We start from the raw sequence: 17,125 nt of genomic DNA on the forward strand, positions 1-17,125 counted from the left end.
TTTGTAACAACTTTTTGCATGACTGCCACCAACGGTTGGAGGCTAGAGCATCAGGTGTGCTGCTGTTTTCTTATGCGAGCATCCAAACAGCACATGGACAGGTGTGTGTTTGTGTTATCTGCAGGACAACCAACGGGAAAAGACACAGATAATATTTTTTTTTTTTTTAAACATGTTATGTCTGTGCATGTTTCTTGGCAGAGGCGTTTGTCCACAATAAACAGTTTATTGTCATTGAAATATGTTCAGTGAACCAAAGTCGCCTCCATCAAACGTCAGTTGTCAACAACGCGTCACCAACTGGGAAACTCGGTTAGCAAAATCCCATTGACTAAATAATACCAGAGCCTGTCTATGGAGAGCCTGTTCACTCCCTATCTCACTCCCTATTAGCCCCATTGTACCAACCCGGAATTTTCCCGAGAGTGGAAGTTCTCCCCTTATTAGACATTCTCTGATAATACTATATAAAATCCAGCCCGAGTTTCCGAGTTTCCCACCTCTGATTCCCACAGGAAGTTGCGTGATTGGTGACGTTTTTCCGATGTCCGTGAACGCACCATGGATGACGCGGATCGGGTAACTGAAAAGGTGGTACCAGACACTTTTTAAAAATGTTTTATAAGTTACATCAATCACTTTTTAATATTTCGAATTAACCAAAAAAGAATTACGTACGTTTGTTGTGTTTTTGCAACAATATGCTGTTTGGGCTGTGACTCAATTCTCATCACAGTTTATAAAGTGGAACTTAGCTAAAGTGCTACAAGATTATTTTAGATTTCTTACATCATTTTAACAGAACCACATGGTGCATTTAAGGGAAGCAGACTGGGAAAAATAAGAAACTATATTTTGAAAAAGGTGATGATCTGCGCACTTTATTTAGAAAATATTTCAAATCATACATCATATCAGAATTATTCACTCATGATTAAGACATTTGCATTTACAGTGACATCAATAATCGTACTTAGGGATTTCTCCAAAGAAAGGTGTAGTCCTGTGGAAACAGCTTCGATAACTCAAAAAGTCATCAGTATTGAAACAAGTGGAATTTACATTTTCACATATCAAGCAAACAAAACATGAAAATCAGATATAATCTAATGTAGAAGCTTCCACTTTACAACAGCATGGTTGTGAAGTTGTTTATATTGCCTCACATTCAAAGCTGTCTTTAACTGCAAATAGTGCGTTACTGTAAAACTGCTATACTTCCTGAATAGTATTGCCACTCTCCTGAGAATCAATAACATGACTATTTTATTCATAAAAGTCATGTCACACTGAATCACGCACACAAATCATTTCCCTTTGTCAAAACTTCAAACAGCTGGTAGTATTGACATTGATCATGCCACTTGTATATAAAGCATAAGAACAATTAAGGAGTCCAGATGACTTTTATAGGCTTGAATGCCCAAGTATCAGGGTGGCCCATGTGTATCAGGTCTTTGTAAGGAGAGGTGCTCCACTGGAAGGGTGGCACCTGGTCCCATGTGGGTCCGTTTACTGCCAGCATACTGTAGTCACGAAACATCTCATAGGAGGTCAACTGCACAGGAACACAGACAATGCATCAGATTTAGCAAACATCTCTTTAATGTGCTAGTCAGTTTCATTTGAGGCAAACACAGAACATAATTGGGGAGCATGATGGATAAAAGTATGGGCAGAGAGGTGGGTGATAGCAAAAAATTAAATGAGAAAAAAATCAAAACCTTCATGTCTGTTCCTCCATGTGACCTCTGCCTTAAGGCACCAAACGGATATGTTCCATTAGCTGGGTTCAGGTCTGAACGGGCTGAGATGGCATTCTCTCCATTCGCATGTGGATTACAGCCTTCACACTTTGACAATGGGTCTTCCTTAAAGTTGTTATACCTGAGGAGAAACACTGCATCTCATAAATAAAATCAAGTTTTAGATATTTGCCTATACATTTTTTTTAATTGAACATTAACGTTTGTTTGTACCTCATAAGGCGGACCATTGAGTCCACATCTGTGACAGCTGTCTGGTTTCTCCTAAATATCTGAGCCCGAGGATTCTGGTCCAGAGAGAACCACGGGCCAAACTTCTCAACCAGCTCATTGCAGCCACTGGCATTGAATATGTCCGGGTAGTACCTACAGTTTTTCATATAACAGAATTAGAACACGTGTAATTTAAAGTATATGTTAACATAAACCTTTCAAACTGGATACTTACGGTATATTGTAACTTGCCCAGTACCCTTTCTCCAGCAGTTCCTGAGTTTTATCAGTGTAAACAATTAGTCCCCTGCAGCATTCAAAAAAAATATTAGAACAATTATTTTCAGTGATAAATTTAAAAGCCATAAATATAAATACTGAAATAATCTTGTGTTTTGATTGAGGATCTGGTGCAAAGACTTACGGAATCTGCTCCAGTACAACAAAGAGCTCCTCTTTAATGTCAGTCTTCCCTGGAGTAAAGTGGTTATAGTCCACAATCATCCACTGGTTGTTATACCTACAAAGCACACACATACACACACACAGTGTAAACACAGACCCAACTGAGCATACAACCTGTATCTTACTATTGTCCACTGCTGTTTATTCATTCATTTAATGTATATCCAAGTAATTGATAAAATAACTGATTCAGCATTTCACACCAAATACGCCTGGTGGTGACCCCATAACAGCTGTACGACCCAACGGACCTTATTATAAATGGCCCTTTTCTGCTTCCTTTACTTATATTGATCCACATAGCAGTCTAAACTCGCACACATCTTATCTGAAAGGGCAAAGAGCAGCAGACAACACAGCCTGGATTTCATTAGCGCAAAGACGTGATAATGTTGGTTAAAAAGTAACGAGAGGCAGTTTTTTTTTTCTGTTGTGTAAAACTCACGTTCCACTGTTGTACTTGCTGAATATCTTGGCCCACTCCTTGCCTGTAGCAGCCAGTCGATTAGCCACAATGTTCCTCAACCACTCCATGACAGTTCCTTCGGGCTGAACAAACTTCCAGAGAGCAGGGTTACTGTTGCCAATGGTAGTTTCCAAGGTAACCTTGAGACACAAGAAAGAAACTCAATTTGTCACCAAAAGTATAAAATATTAACAACGCATTTAAATACTGCAGTTTATTCTTAACACTCCGCTCTATTATGCCAAGTGCAGGTAGAGTAAGAGTTCTCACCAAGCCACTACTTAGGATATAAAAGTCATCTCCAGAGAAGATTGATCCAGGATAAGAGGAGAACGCCTGAGTTCCTCCAGGAAGAAGATCCTCTCCTGAAGAAAAAAAAAAAAAAATCAAGCACATAAAAGTTAGATTATGTATTCATGTCATAGACAACAACATTAACAGACCAATACTGGGGCTTCAAACTCGAAAACAAATTATGTTTTTGAAAAGGAGGCTTTAAATAGGAGGCTAGAGCCAATAGCCATTTAGCTTAGCTTAGCATAAAGACTGGGAACACTTCGTATCTCATTGGTTTAATCCTTACAAAAACGTAGACTGAGATTTCATGTGCCGGACTATTTCCTGTCACTGTGAGTTTGCCAGGTAACTAGCTGAGTTCCCTTAGAGGTCAAGATTTTGTTGGACAGAGCCAAGCTTGCCGTTTCCCCATTTTCTTGTCTTAATGCTAAGCTAAGCTAATTAGTTGCTAACTGTAGCTTCATATTTACTGTACAGAAATGGGAGTGCTATTAATCTTTTCATCTAAAAAAGCAAATAAGCACATTTCCCAAAATGTTGAATTATTCCTTTAAATGTAAATAATGAGAGACTCCAGAGCAGGAGCAATGGCGAACAGAAGACACAATTGCATCAGTAAACTACCTAAAGGAGAAACTCTAAAGGCAAACATGTATTTCTTCATGATGCGCAGCATGGACTGGTAGGTGTTCCAGGTGTCATGTGAAACCAGCAGCTCCTTATTGTTTGGTAGCAGCTTGATGAGAGCAGAACAGGAGCCAGATCCAAGCGGTCGAGTTTTGTCGGATTTGTCAAGAACCGATTCCAAGTCCTCCAGATCCCCGCCCATTTGGAAAAGTCTGGTTGAACAAAGTAACAGTGGAAAGTAGGAGACAACAGCAAGAAACAAAGTTTATGATCTCAAAAACTGTGAAGAAACCGGTTTAATAAATACAACAATAAATACAAAATGGATAGAACTACTAACAGGAAGCCAAGTGGGTTTAGGGAGAACGAGCCTAGTGGAAAGGACAGCTCGTCATTGAAGCTGTCCTCCAGACCTTTCAGCTGCAGCAGTGCCAGATGCACCTGAAAAGCAGAAACAGATTGTGAACTCTCTTATTTTTGTATCCATGCAAGGGATTTTTTTTTCATCCAACAAACGCTCATTACCTGGTACCAGTAGGGTGAACTAGGCTGCTTCTCTATTTGCTCCTGAACCCACTGCAGATTGGTTGTGATGAAAGCCTTAAGGCGCTCACAGTAACCAGATTCAGATGAGAAGGGCCCACAGTAATTCATTAGAGTGTTCATCCAGTGCTTATAGATGAGCTAAAACAAACATAGATCAAGTCTTTAGATTCAGTCAAATGTACAGTAAGTGAATAAAAGATCCTGACTGCAGAAAACACCAACAGATCTTTAAAATGAAGCTGACCTGAGATGTGACTGCAGCCTCCACTGCACCGGCAGCATAAGACTGGATACTATCATTGTACTGACTGCTGGTAGAGATCTCCAAGAAAGACCAGCTGAAAAGAGAGCACATGTGAATAAACGAAAAAGATGAAACCTATTATCCGTGTCCAGGCTCAAAAGAATGCAGGTCTGGGTGCTCAAACTATATAATGAATAATTGCCTGCACTGTAGGTGAGATGATAGAGAGCATACTAAGGCTGTATCAACAACTATTCAGGCCATTGAAGGTCTTTGGATCTCAGCTTGGAAATCACTGGTGTTTATGAATTGTTCACCTTCCTCTTTGTTAAACCAGACATGTAGTATCAGTACCAGTATTTATTATTCTTGTTTTAAGAGTATACATTTTTCAGCTGATCAAATGTGCTTATTTTTCTCTTTGTCTTTGTATCCTTAGCCTGTCTTTTTTATGTAACCAATTGGTGCATTTATTGGGTTTTACTACTATTCTTAATTTGCACAGAAGTCTACTATGGCTCTCTTGGCCTCTCTGTCATGTGTTTCAATTCTGAAATGTTTTTGTTTTTGTAGCTGAAACGATTAGTTGATTGTGTAATGAGTCAAACAAACGAAAATAAATCGGTAACAATTTTAATAGTGAGCTAATTAAATTGCTCAGTTGCTAAGTAGCTCATTTATCGAGCAGAAATGACAAACATTTTCTGGTTAAAGCGTCAAAAGTGTGATGTTTAACTACAGTTATCATTGTAATTTCGTATGTTCGGGTTGATCGGATAAAACAAGTAACTGAAGAGTTTACGTTGGGCAAAACATTCCGTTATATTATATAACAGAAAATGTATTGATTAAAGATAATGAAAATAATCTTTGCAGCCCTGACCTTACCCATTTAATGTAGCTAGGCTAATAGTTTCAACTATAGCTAATAGCTGAAGGCTATATAACAACATACAGCTGCATTCTATAACAAAAGCCCCAAGCTAAAGAGGCCATTTAACTAGTTAAAAGACGCTAAATGAAAACTCACCCTGATGTTTTAATGTCATCAGTGAAGTTCGCCCAAGCCACAAAATCTGCTCGATATCCCTCAATGACAGACAGCTGTCCGGTTTGCTTGTCAATAACAGCGGTTCTTATTTCAGCTCGAACAGAGACACAGATAAAAGACAAACTGAATAAAACTGCTAAAACCTTTGTAAAACGTCCAACAGCAAACGTCTTGTTTTGCCTGGACGCCATGTCTACATGAACAAGTCACGTGATAACGCGGGTGACTAGTCACATGATAACGCGGGTGAGTAGTCACATGTCAATTTCAGAGATGGTATTTTCAAAATAAAAGACTCATTATGTCAGTCACACTACAAACATATTATTCATCTTGGTTGCTGAACTTATGTACATTATGATTAAAAATAATGGTACAAAAGGCATTAACATTTTGGACAAACACATTGTCATAAGCCAATTTGCGGATGATTCTACGTTATTTTTGAAAAATGAAAGGCAGATCCCCAAAGTATTAGACTCTATTAGTCAATTCTCTAAAGCAGCAGGATTGAAATTAAATATTGATAAATGTGAATTATTCGCTTTGCATGATCAACCGGCTCATGTAATTTGTAACATAAAGGTTAAATCGCAAGTCAAATACTTGGGTATAACTGTTACCAGAAACAAAGAATTAAGAGAGAAAGAAAATATTTATAAAAGAGTAGAGCAATACAAAGCCATTCTTAATTCATGGTTACAAAGGGTCATTACCATATATAAGGGTCCTTTTATCTAAAATGGAAGGCCTCTCAAGAGTTATATATCCTGCATTATCATTGGAGGTTTCAGATAAAATGGCTCAACTTATCAACAAAACCAATTTTAACTTCTGGAAAAATAAATTTCATTATATCAAAAAAGCGGATGTGGTTAAGAGTGTTGAAGAAGGTGGACTAAATGCAATTGATTTTTTGGTTATGAACGGTGTTCTTAAGTTAAAATGGCTGAATTCATATACATCAAACAAACGCTCTTTTTGGTACACCATACCGGATGCAATTTTCAAGAAGTTGGGAGGTATTCATTTTTTATTGCGATTTGATTATGATTTATGTAAACTGCCAACGAAATCATCAGATTTTCACCAGCAAGTTCTCCTCTATTGGAATTTGATTTTTAAACATAATTTTACTCCCCAGAATACACCCCTATGGAATAACAGGTACATTTTATCCAATAGGAAGTCATTGTTTTTAGGTACTTGGATGGAAAAAGGAATCTGGAATGTGTCTCAATTAATGGATGATTCTGGAGATTTTTTAAATCATACAGGATTCTGTGACAAATTTAGTTTTCAATGTCCGTTTAGAGAATACACTAAAGTAATAAAAGCCATCCCTTGTCGCTTTTAAACAATGACTCAACAACTTTTAGTGCGTGCAAATGTTATATCAGAGATGAGGCCTCTGTGTGTTGAAGGTGTCAGTTTGAACAGCAAGCAGTTCTCTAACAAATTTGTCAAGAGTGTATTATGTATTAAATATGATCCTTTCCAGCTGAAAAGAAAATATGTTCTCCGAGATTACAGTGACGAGGAGGCTAGAAAGATTAGGAAACGATCCCTATCGTATCCTCTCCCACCAAAAGCTAAAGTGACATTTAAAATATTGAATGATATTTATCCTTCAAACCACTTCCTACATGTAAAATTTAATTGGGAGAGTAACTCCTGTGTTTTCTGTGAGTGTGATATTGAGACGGTCGAACATATTTTTTTTCAGTGTGAACTGATTAATGAATTGTGTCTTTTCAATTCTGGCTTCAATCTAAAGATATACTGCTACACCCATTAAACGAAATGTCAATTAATGCTGGAATATTTTTAAAGGATAAAAATTTAGAATTCTTGGTTAATATCTTGATTGAGCACTGTAAACATTTTATCCATAGGTGCAAATATTTAAAAGTCAAACCCCACATTAATGGTTGGAAGAATGATCTTAAGCTTTTTGTTACATCTTTAAAATACATGACAGAGGAAAACGCCGAAAGACTATATTTGTTGGACTTACATTTCCTTATGGACTAAAAAGACCCCTAGCATCTTATTTTATTTTTATTTTCTTATTATTTGCTATATATATTTCTCTACCTCAAAGCTGTTGACACGTTTTGGACAAATGTACTATCACTTTGTGCCTTGATTGTTTGTATGATTGTTATATAATAAAGAGTGAATAAAAAAATAATAAAAAAAAGACACTACAGACACACATCATGAGGCATGAAATAAAACTTTATATAAAAACTGACAGTCAAATCCTATTGCTTTGAGGCATAATTCTGTACAAAACGTGTAATGTAAGAAATCCAGAGGTTTTTAAACCTCCAAAACTTCAACCAGCTGTAAATTTCATCAATTCAATAGCTACTTCTGCACATGCCACTCAGGTCCTTATTTTGTTCCCAAAAACACATGCGAACTGGTTAGAGTTGTGTAGAGGCTTCAATAGAGGCAACAGCGTTCAGGGAACTCAGTCTTCCCCTTCCCCTCCCCCTCCAGTTTCCATCGTCTCCAGAATTCCCTCCATAACTTCTGTCTTTCGCTTCTTTTTAGTGGCCACTGTCACAGAGGATAAATAACATGCAAGAAATGAATGAATAAACCGCATAGATGCTTTCACTTCTGCATATTGTTCCAAAAGTTTGTGGATTTACCATGAAAATGTTCGGCTGTTTTCCGTCTCAATGTCTCTACCGTTTCCTCAGCATCAGCCCACTCCAGCACAAGGCGTCTTCCGTACAGATGGGTGCTGTGGCACAATGCAGTAAATGCTTTCTATAGAGAAAACAGGAGCATAGCAATTATGACCATCTTTAATGTAGCACTGGAGGACAATAGCTTTCCTAAATACATGTTTGAAAGCTTAAATAGCACACAAACCTTAGCGTCCTGTTTGGTGAGGAAGTCAATAAAGCCAAAACCTCTATGGTTCCCTGAACCAGCTGCTTTCTTTGGAAGACGGACTGTCTTCAACTCTCCAAATGTACTGAAAGGACAAGGAATAAATGGTAGTATTATTAAATGATCTTACTCCAAACTTTCTCCATACAAGGTGTGAATAAAAAAACTGTATTTGCGTGCGTGCGTGCGTGCATGCGTGCGTGCGTGCGTGTGTGTTACCAGAAGAGTTCCCTAATTTCTCTGACAGTGGCCTGGAAGGGGACATTCCGCACAAGGATCTTGGATCCTGTCTGTTTCTTCTCGTCTTGCCTCTTCTTGCGTGAAACCTCAGTAGTCCTGCACACAGTGGAAAAGGACTGAGTAAGTAGTGACAACAGAAGTGAGGTTCACATGCCAAACTTCAAGCTAAATTCTGCCCCACAGTCCCAGTCAACATTTGAAAGAATACACATTAACCAATAAGTGATATTCCCATGCAAATTTCACACTGTCCTGGTTTATTACTTTACATTTTACTTTTAATACACTTTATTAAGTAATTTTAAAATATCTTTCTAGACAGTTCTTTGTAACCTTATTTAAAAAGGACCACCATTTTTTTAATTCTTCACCACAAAGTTCAATAAAAACCCTTCTGGTGCACTTCTTACCTTGTGGCTCGCTCAGAAATCTTCAGCTCTAGCTGGTGTTCATCCACAGTACAGTGCTGGTGGAGGGTTGAGACAAAGAAAACACTTTGGACAAGAACCAGGTTGTAGAGAAAGGCTGTGAGAGTTTTAACAAGAAAATGGGGATGGTACCTGTAGTTGCCTCAGGGCTTTCTGCGCAGCCTCTGCTGTCTGATACTGAACAAAACCGTAGCCCATGGACAACATCATGCCTGGAAATCAAACCGACATGGTCAGGTGGTTTACAAACTGCTCTTGCAAAACTTTAGAAAGCAGATATTCTACCCCATGAGTTAAAATATGTCATATGTAACCTTGGTAAATCTATAAATCAATGTTTCAAAACCAGGGTATACACTGTTATGTCATGTTACATTTACGTATGTGAAAGATCCTACTTTTAATGTTTAGTACCTGTTTTATCTTTCTTCTTTGATATGGTGCAGGACGTGATCTTGCCACATTTGGAAAATGTCTGCAACAAATGAAGAAAAACAATATAAGAAAAAAATAATCTAATGCTATGATTAAACCCGTATTCAGTATGATGAAACGTAACTAAAGGTTGAATTTATGATTTGACCCACCTCCTGTAGTTTCTCCTCGGTCGTGCTGAAATTTAGATTTTTAATGAAAAGTGTTGAACCAGGAGCAGATTCCTCCTCCTCCTCCTCCTCCTCCTCCTCTTCTTCTTCATCTTTCTTCTCCTCTTTCATTGCCTCATCTTTTTCTAAAACTTGGTGGACAGATCAAAGATAGTTCGGTTATTAAAATTAGTACTTACAAATTAGTACTACAATTGTTTCATATTATTATAGTACTGTATGTTTATGAGTGTGTTAAAGGGATCTAACCTGGTTCTGGTTTGGCTGCCACAAACACCCCCACAGGTGCCCACTCCAAATACAGTGGGATGTGGTGGAACTAGGGTTTTCAGAGATACAGTCAGTAAAGTAAATGCTTTTAAAGTGCCTGAAACAAATGCTGCATGTGCAGGTTTTGCTTTTATGGAGCTATACACACACCTTGCTGTAGGCCAGCCGAGTAAATGCTCGTTTCGCCTCCGTTGGCTCTACGAACTCGATGATGGCGGTGAGGCCTGAAGGCGGCAGCAGCACTCGGCCCAAGGAGCCATGAGGTGAGAAAAGCTCCTCTAACTCTGATGCCGTCACTTCAGCTGGAAGGTTTTTCACCAGGATCACAGTTGTACTCCTCGCTGCTGCAGCCTGTACACCAGGGGAGAGGACACACGCAGGAAACTATCTTAACCAAGGATCGCGGGCAAGGTAAATTGTTTATAGACAATTTAGCAACAATTAAATTGGAGTTTGTGTTAAGCATACCTGACTAAAGGAATCCAGACTGACACCATTGTCTAGGAGAAACTGCCGAGTCTCCTGAACAATCTGTGTCTCTCCCAGAGCCATCCTCACTGCAAGACTTCCCTTTGACTCCTGCAGAGGAAAGCAAGGACCAGAGAAGTACAAATAAACTTTAAATGTGCACATGATGATCACATGTTGCTGTAGCTGCAACAGATCAAGAAGTAAACATTCACACAGACGACTGCCCTCTCATTCTTTTAAATGGGAAAACTGTGAAAACATGAAAAAAATTAGACATCATTCAGCAAGGTCCTACTTTGGCCAATCCAATATATGCAAGCATGCATTCCTGGTAGATTCTTTTTTACATGTGAAATGCATGTTTCTAATGTTTACCTCTAAAGATAAAACATGTCAGCAATGATGAGCAGTAAAATCCTTTCCCTTAATATTGTAAATCCATAGGCAGTGTGTGGGCATCTGAAAATGCCTTCAAACTTAATGATCTGTTACTCAAACTGGACTAAGTGGACTTGGAGCGTACTTCATCCTCTCACTGGTACACGGGTACACATATTCTATGTATTGTTTTAATTCAGGAATGTATTCGGTCTGAGCACCCACTAAAGCCGGAGTTGAGGAACATGTTACTGGGAGCATTCATGTAAAACAAGAGGATGCAGCGTTACTCACGTGGTCCAGGACTTTGCTTTTTGTGGTGTTGTATTTTTCAGCAATGGCATCTGCCACTGCACTTGTGCCCAGAAACAGGGTGTTCCAGTTGTGGGAGCTAGAAGGAAACATTACATTCATAAGAGGGATGAGTGACGGCTTATGTAATTGATCAGATACTGGTCAATTACTAAAAAGAAATGTAAATAAATATTCAGAGAAACCACAAACACAGAAGCATAGGGTTAAAGTGATATTTACCTGGAACTTGAAGCTTTATTTTTGGCATCTTTTTGCCGCTTGTAAGACGAAGAGCCAGGACCACTAGCATCTGCAGAGTCGTTTTTTTCTTTCTTCAATGTGGAGGGAAGCAGGTGAAGCATCCTGCCCTAAACGCACAAGAGGATTAATGTTTCTTATCAGCCTCAGCATCATGTGAAAATTGTACTACTAAATCCAAAAGCCATTACAGGTCATGTGGTGTAAAGAGGTATCTCAAAGACCAGTTGCAGATCAAATACCTGAAATATATGTCCGTCCAGCTGGGCCAGAGCTGTCACAGCATTCTCTGGTATCATGTAGGTTACGAAAGCGAATCCTTTCGGCTTCTTGGTTAGATTGTCAATAGGGAAAAGCATCTCAGATAAAGGACCTGTAAAGATTGTAAAATGATTCTCACTCGGATAAGAGTGAACAAACGTGTGAACTTGGATGTGTATGAAAGTTGTTGTTTTTTAAATTCACCGTGTTTAGCAAATAGCTCTTTGATCTCCTCCTCGGTGCAGGTGTAAGGAAGGTTCCTGATGAAGAGTCGACCTGACTCTGCAACATCTTCCTCCTCCTCATCCTCCTTCAGCTTCCTGGTGAAGTTTCTGTCAATTTCTTTGTCCTTTCTGTCTCTCTTGCCCTTACCCCCAGAGGCATCCACACGGAAGACCTCAATGTAACGCCCACCTGAAAACACACAGAGGAGTTATGTCACAGACAGCCAGGAACAGTCTTTAAATACACGGGGGGTGTGGGGTTGGTGATAATTTAACATATAATCTAAAATTATGCACAAACATGAGAATAGGACATAATATTTCTCACCTATGTAGTCTTTATTCTTCTTCAAGGCCTTTTCCACCTCTTCATCAGATTTCAAATCCACATATACATAACCTGAAACACACAAACAATCAACATAGACACATACAGGCAACTATCATAACCACCAGATATGTGGCATACAGGATTGTATACCTAAAAAATATTGTCAGCGTACATTATGCTAAGAAGAAGGCTTTCAATAACAGACCTGTTCTATCTCCACTCTCATTCTTCCCAATTCTGATTGCTGCAGGCTTCAGCGGCGTCATGAACTCTCGGATTTGTTGCTATTGACGTAACACATAAAAAAATATGTTTGTGTCATAGATGCAGACACTGAAATATATAATGTGGAATATCTTCACTGCATCTCTGAAACCAGGAAGCTCTTGTTCACTCACCTCTTTCACACTGAAAGGGGCTCCTCTCAGCTTCACTGTGAACTCCGTCGTCGGCTCCATCTGCAACAAACATTTATGGGTGTGTAAACTAGAAAACTAACATTGTGCTGTATTGAACAGTAATGTTTAACGTGTAGATTTGCTTAAATAGTCACCACTTGTTTGGTAGCTTTCTTCGCTTTGCTCTGCTTTTTATCCTCAGAGGCAACTGAGGTTTTGGTCTTTGACATGTTTTCTCTGTCACCACTCTCATATGCGCTGTCTGTGTGCTGCACAGGACCACAATCCTTGTCTTCATCATCACCCCCTTCTCCATCATCCTTCTCTCCACTCTCGTCCATGGTGTCATCTGTCTGTGCCACCTTAGAGCGCAGGTACTCCATATCTGATAAGCCAGACTTCAGTGCTTCTTTAGTGGCACCTGGAATCAACAACAAAATTAAGACCAGTCAATCATGCACAGCCTTTTTTCTTTCTTTGCTTTTTCATTCATAGTGTATATTCCGATGCTTGTGAGGTGAAGCATTTATAACATAGTAATACATGTATTTATTGCTTGTCATTTGGAACACTGTAACCAGTTCCCCACACTTTCCTTAATCTGTCACTATCTCATTCATATACACTATGTATGTATTTATTTCACTATGTATATTAAGGACGTTTAATTTTATATTATACCCATCAATTGTGTTCCAGGTTTAGAGCTAGAAAGTTGCCCTAAAATGCCAGAAAAGTGTAAATACTGGTAGTAAACAGGGGAAAGTCATAATATTGGGAAGTATATACAAACTACAATTGAGCAAACACATGATGGATAATTGACATAAAGTGTACCTGGTTTATGGTAAATGTATACATTAACTTATTTTTTCTACAACACAGTCAGAAAGTAAATCCAGACGTCAGAGGATGCAGACCCTAAGCTGGGACACAGCTTTCATCTACCTACACTGAGAAGGGACCACCATTACCAACCTTCTTCTTCATCTTCTTCATCCTCTGACTGGTCTGAATCAAAGTTGAGGTAGTCATCTGAAGAAAGGTTCTTTTTGCCCTGAGCCTTTGCCCGTCCACTGTCAGGATCAGTTGTTTGCTGCACAGTGTCATTAGCCCAGGTCGGTGCTTGGCTTCGATTCTGATGTACTGACAGAAACTCCTTGAATCCCTGGTCCTCTTCCAGCTGAGACGCACACGCCAAGTGGACGTGCAATGATTAAAATGTCACATGAAGAAAAAATTTAAATAACACTTTGTTATACAACACATTTTGGTTGGTACCAAAGAAGTATTGACGTTTGATAAGCAGCCTGAAGTTGGCTCAATCTTATCCACATTCAGATCTTATATAATTAATATTTAACAGCAGACAAACATAGTTGGGTTAGGGTTAGGACACATTTACTCACATTTCCAAGTGTGCTGTCGGTTTCCTTTTTCTGTTTCTTTTTCTGGCGACAGAAACAACAAAACATGTTATAGCAGTGACAGTGCTGCAGAACTTAACGACATGATTTTCGACTAAGAAAATTGCACTGTGCAAGGTAACATAGGAACGATTTAAGTAGGATAAAGTTGGTCATTGCAGATGTAAATGGGAAATTGTTATTGTTTCTTTCTGGTGATAATGACTTTCATGTAACTTCTCCCAAGTCATTTTGTGTCTGCAGGTACCTTTTTGCTGTCAGTGTCAGCAGGAGTGGAAGGTTTGTCCGGGCCTGAGCTCTGGGTATGTTTGCTCCAGGCTTTTGCCTTAGTGGGGTCTCCAAAGGCCTTACACATCTCCACCTGGAATACATGACAACCATGGGGCTCACATCTGGAAAAGCAACAATAATGTCAACAACACGCTTGTTTAAGCGTGACTGAAGCCATACCGTCACTCTGGATGTGTCCACGAAGCTCTTGTTGAAATGTTTCAGAGCTTTGTTTGCATCCTCCTCCACTTTAAAACCCACAAAGCCGAACTTGCGGAACTTGCCGTCCTTGGTAAACTTGAGAGAGCAGTCTGTAACGGTGCCAAAGGCAGCAAACATCGACCTGAACCTCTCCTCCTTCATCTGGACACAAGATATAGGCAGGTTAAATCTACAGGTGGACTGAAACGAAACAAAATGTCTGCTGAAATCCGGGCAGGTTACTTACCCCATTAGGGAGGTTTTTAACAATGAGTCTCGACATAGTTATAGTAGTTGTAAGTATACTAATAGAAAATAAGCTTGTTTTTATAAATATATGTCAACAAACGAGCGTGGACTCTCCTCTAGGACGCCATGTTGAATGGGAGGAGCCTTCTTCTTCTTCTACTTCGCTGTCTTACAATGTATAGGCGCATTACCGCTATCTGCTGGACTGCAGCGTGCAGGACAAGATATCCGCATCAAAAACAGTATATAAGAATCAAAGTAGCCTAAATTCCGTCTGCTAAACCGGCTTCTTTTAAATTGGTAATTCAATTACTGTATATTGTCCTTGATCAATGGTGAATGTAAAAGTGCATTAAAATAACATACATTATAGCTCTACATTTGAGGTAATGCTTGTGCTTTACTTGAGTATTTTCATTCCGTCATATTGTGCTAAGGCTATTTTTTTATTTTATTTTTACCTTTATTTATTCAGGTAATCATTCAGACACACGCTCATTCTCAAAAGAGACCGGTTTGGAATAATACACATCAGTTACAGAGAGACAAACGTATTACAAAAGTATTACCAAACAGTACACTGTTTGGTAAATCTTGGTAATACTTACTTTTTGACTATTTTACTGACGCATAAATAGTCCAGTAATATAATATATACTGTATAGCACTCACAGGGGCAGGGACTTTTGATACTATACATTTCGCTAGTGATACAGAAGTACTTTGACTTAATAGATGATTCAAAGCACAACTTTTAATTGTAATAGATTATTTTTAAGTTGCTATAGGCTTTTGCTAGTTTTTCTTTAGTAAATGTTCTCACCATTGTGGTTTAATCTGGCCTTGCATGGTTGATGCTCCTGACTGAGACACAACAACGTGCAGTGTAATTGAGAACACCCCTTTGCCTGCTTGTGCAGTATATTCTCTAGCAGTTTTACTTTCACTTATACAGATAAAAAAAAAAAAAAAGAGTATGGTGCTTTTGAAACAGGCAACAATGACAGAGTGGTCTACATTTATGCTGTTGTTGTACTATTAGGATATAGCAGTTAAGTTTGTGTCAAACTTCTTTAAATTTTGTTGGTTGCTGCATGTCTTTATACTGAAATAGTTACTGTTAGGATGCCACATGAGCTATTTTACAGTAAACTTATTAACTGTACCCTCCAAAAACGACATTAGTTCTTTTACTTGAACATTTTTCATGCATATAATATTTTGGCTGTTTGAGTAATACTCAAGGCAAGTATCAATACTTCTAATAATCTTCCTGCATGATACACACTTCAGTGAATCCTTTGTTCTTTGGGTCACATGCCACACTGAAAGGTCAGAAAACTGAAATATCAGGCAGCCTAAATGGCATAAAATGTTAACTTTGAGGTTGTTCACACTGATTAGGAAACGTTTTTCATAATTTGATCATTAGTGAAAAGTATCAATAGAGCACTCTTAATTAAAGTTATACAAACCAACATTGATCATACCAAAATATTACACATCCAGAGGTGTATAAAGTACTAGAGACCCATACTTGAGTAAAAGTACAAGTGCTCTATCAAAAAAAGTGACTTTAGTAGAAATAGAAGTGCTCGTGGAAGTACTAAAGTATTCAACATTTTTTGTACTTAAGTATTGCAAGTAGTTTATTTTAAAATGTACTACTCAAGTACTAAAAGTAAAATTACAAGCATTGTGTTATGTAGTTATTAAAGAAAGCAGTCAAATTTTGAATATCATATTGTTGGAGTTCAACTTTTTACTTGAGGCAGTTACAAGCTGTACATTGCTGGATATGAAAGAAGTTTCTGAAATAAACCCCAAAAGGTACATTAATGTCACAGCTGTTATAACTACTATTATCTGATATAACAGTGGGTTATTAATCACTTATTAACAAATACTGAAATAAAATGCGTGATGTAGTGGAAAGTTAGCAAGCTAGCAAAATACAGATAAACTAGCAGCTTCATATCACAGGGTCAAACGGTTAACATTCAGTACTCATGGCAGACTGAAACAACTCAGGAATAGCTTAATCTGCTGCAACAATAACTAAATAGAAAGAGTACAAATTTACATTGTCTCTGACTTCTGAACAGGCAACCGTAATGAAAAGAAGCACAAAGCGATCTTGGGGATTTTTTATGGTACGTAACTAACGTAGCCGTAACTAAACACACTGTAACCTACACAGTCTCCGTAGCGTGAGGCATTCACAACAGTAACGAG

At 38.4% G+C, this 17,125-nt stretch overlaps 2 protein-coding genes across 2 annotated transcripts; both read right to left on the reverse strand.

Annotated features, from left to right (window-relative positions):
• Positions 1-865: 865 nt before the first annotated feature.
• On the reverse strand, positions 866-5,920 carry plbd2 (phospholipase B domain containing 2). Its single transcript, XM_028578113.1, has 12 exons — positions 5,655-5,920; positions 4,625-4,718; positions 4,360-4,518; positions 4,175-4,275; positions 3,832-4,046; positions 3,181-3,275; positions 2,890-3,050; positions 2,404-2,499; positions 2,215-2,286; positions 1,980-2,132; positions 1,725-1,887; positions 866-1,558 (listed from the first exon to the last, which is right to left on the reverse strand). Exons 1-12 carry the CDS (start codon positions 5,864-5,866, stop codon positions 1,388-1,390), a joined length of 1,692 nt encoding a protein of 563 aa, XP_028433914.1. The 5' UTR covers positions 5,867-5,920; the 3' UTR covers positions 866-1,387.
• A 1,975-nt stretch (positions 5,921-7,895) lies between these two features.
• On the reverse strand, positions 7,896-15,054 carry rbm19 (RNA binding motif protein 19). Its single transcript, XM_028577765.1, has 24 exons — positions 14,889-15,054; positions 14,621-14,803; positions 14,418-14,531; positions 14,153-14,194; positions 13,722-13,926; positions 12,899-13,164; positions 12,744-12,803; positions 12,551-12,629; positions 12,343-12,414; positions 11,995-12,204; positions 11,772-11,902; positions 11,512-11,639; positions 11,272-11,368; positions 10,597-10,707; positions 10,279-10,479; positions 10,108-10,177; positions 9,841-9,989; positions 9,668-9,728; positions 9,386-9,465; positions 9,236-9,291; positions 8,805-8,921; positions 8,565-8,670; positions 8,339-8,459; positions 7,896-8,243 (listed from the first exon to the last, which is right to left on the reverse strand). Exons 1-24 carry the CDS (start codon positions 14,922-14,924, stop codon positions 8,155-8,157), a joined length of 2,784 nt encoding a protein of 927 aa, XP_028433566.1. The 5' UTR covers positions 14,925-15,054; the 3' UTR covers positions 7,896-8,154.
• Positions 15,055-17,125: the final 2,071 nt, after the last annotated feature.

Source organism: Perca flavescens, chromosome 5 (assembly GCF_004354835.1).
Source record: "Perca flavescens isolate YP-PL-M2 chromosome 5, PFLA_1.0, whole genome shotgun sequence".
Taxonomy (NCBI): Eukaryota; Metazoa; Chordata; class Actinopteri; order Perciformes; family Percidae; genus Perca; species Perca flavescens.

What these genes read in the sequence shown, in the direction of transcription:
- rbm19 (XM_028577765.1), bottom strand. Translation starts at nt 14,924, where the DNA reads ATGTCGAGACTCATTGTTAAAAACCTCCCTAATGGG. An exon ending in TGAGAGTGGAGATAGAACAG is followed by an intron (nt 12,415 to 12,550) that starts GTCTGTTATTGA and finishes TGTGTGTTTCAG; the next exon opens with GTTATGTATATGTGGATTTG. An exon ending in GTCTGGATTCCTTTAGTCAG is followed by an intron (nt 10,480 to 10,596) that starts GTATGCTTAACA and finishes CCTGGTGTACAG; the next exon opens with GCTGCAGCAGCGAGGAGTAC.
- plbd2 (XM_028578113.1), bottom strand. Translation starts at nt 5,866, where the DNA reads ATGGCGTCCAGGCAAAACAAGACGTTTGCTGTTGGACGTTTTACAAAG. An exon ending in CTTTAGAGTTTCTCCTTTAG is followed by an intron (nt 3,276 to 3,831) that starts GTAGTTTACTGA and finishes TTTTTTCTTCAG; the next exon opens with GAGAGGATCTTCTTCCTGGA. An exon ending in ATATCCTAAGTAGTGGCTTG is followed by an intron (nt 3,051 to 3,180) that starts GTGAGAACTCTT and finishes TTGTGTCTCAAG; the next exon opens with GTTACCTTGGAAACTACCAT.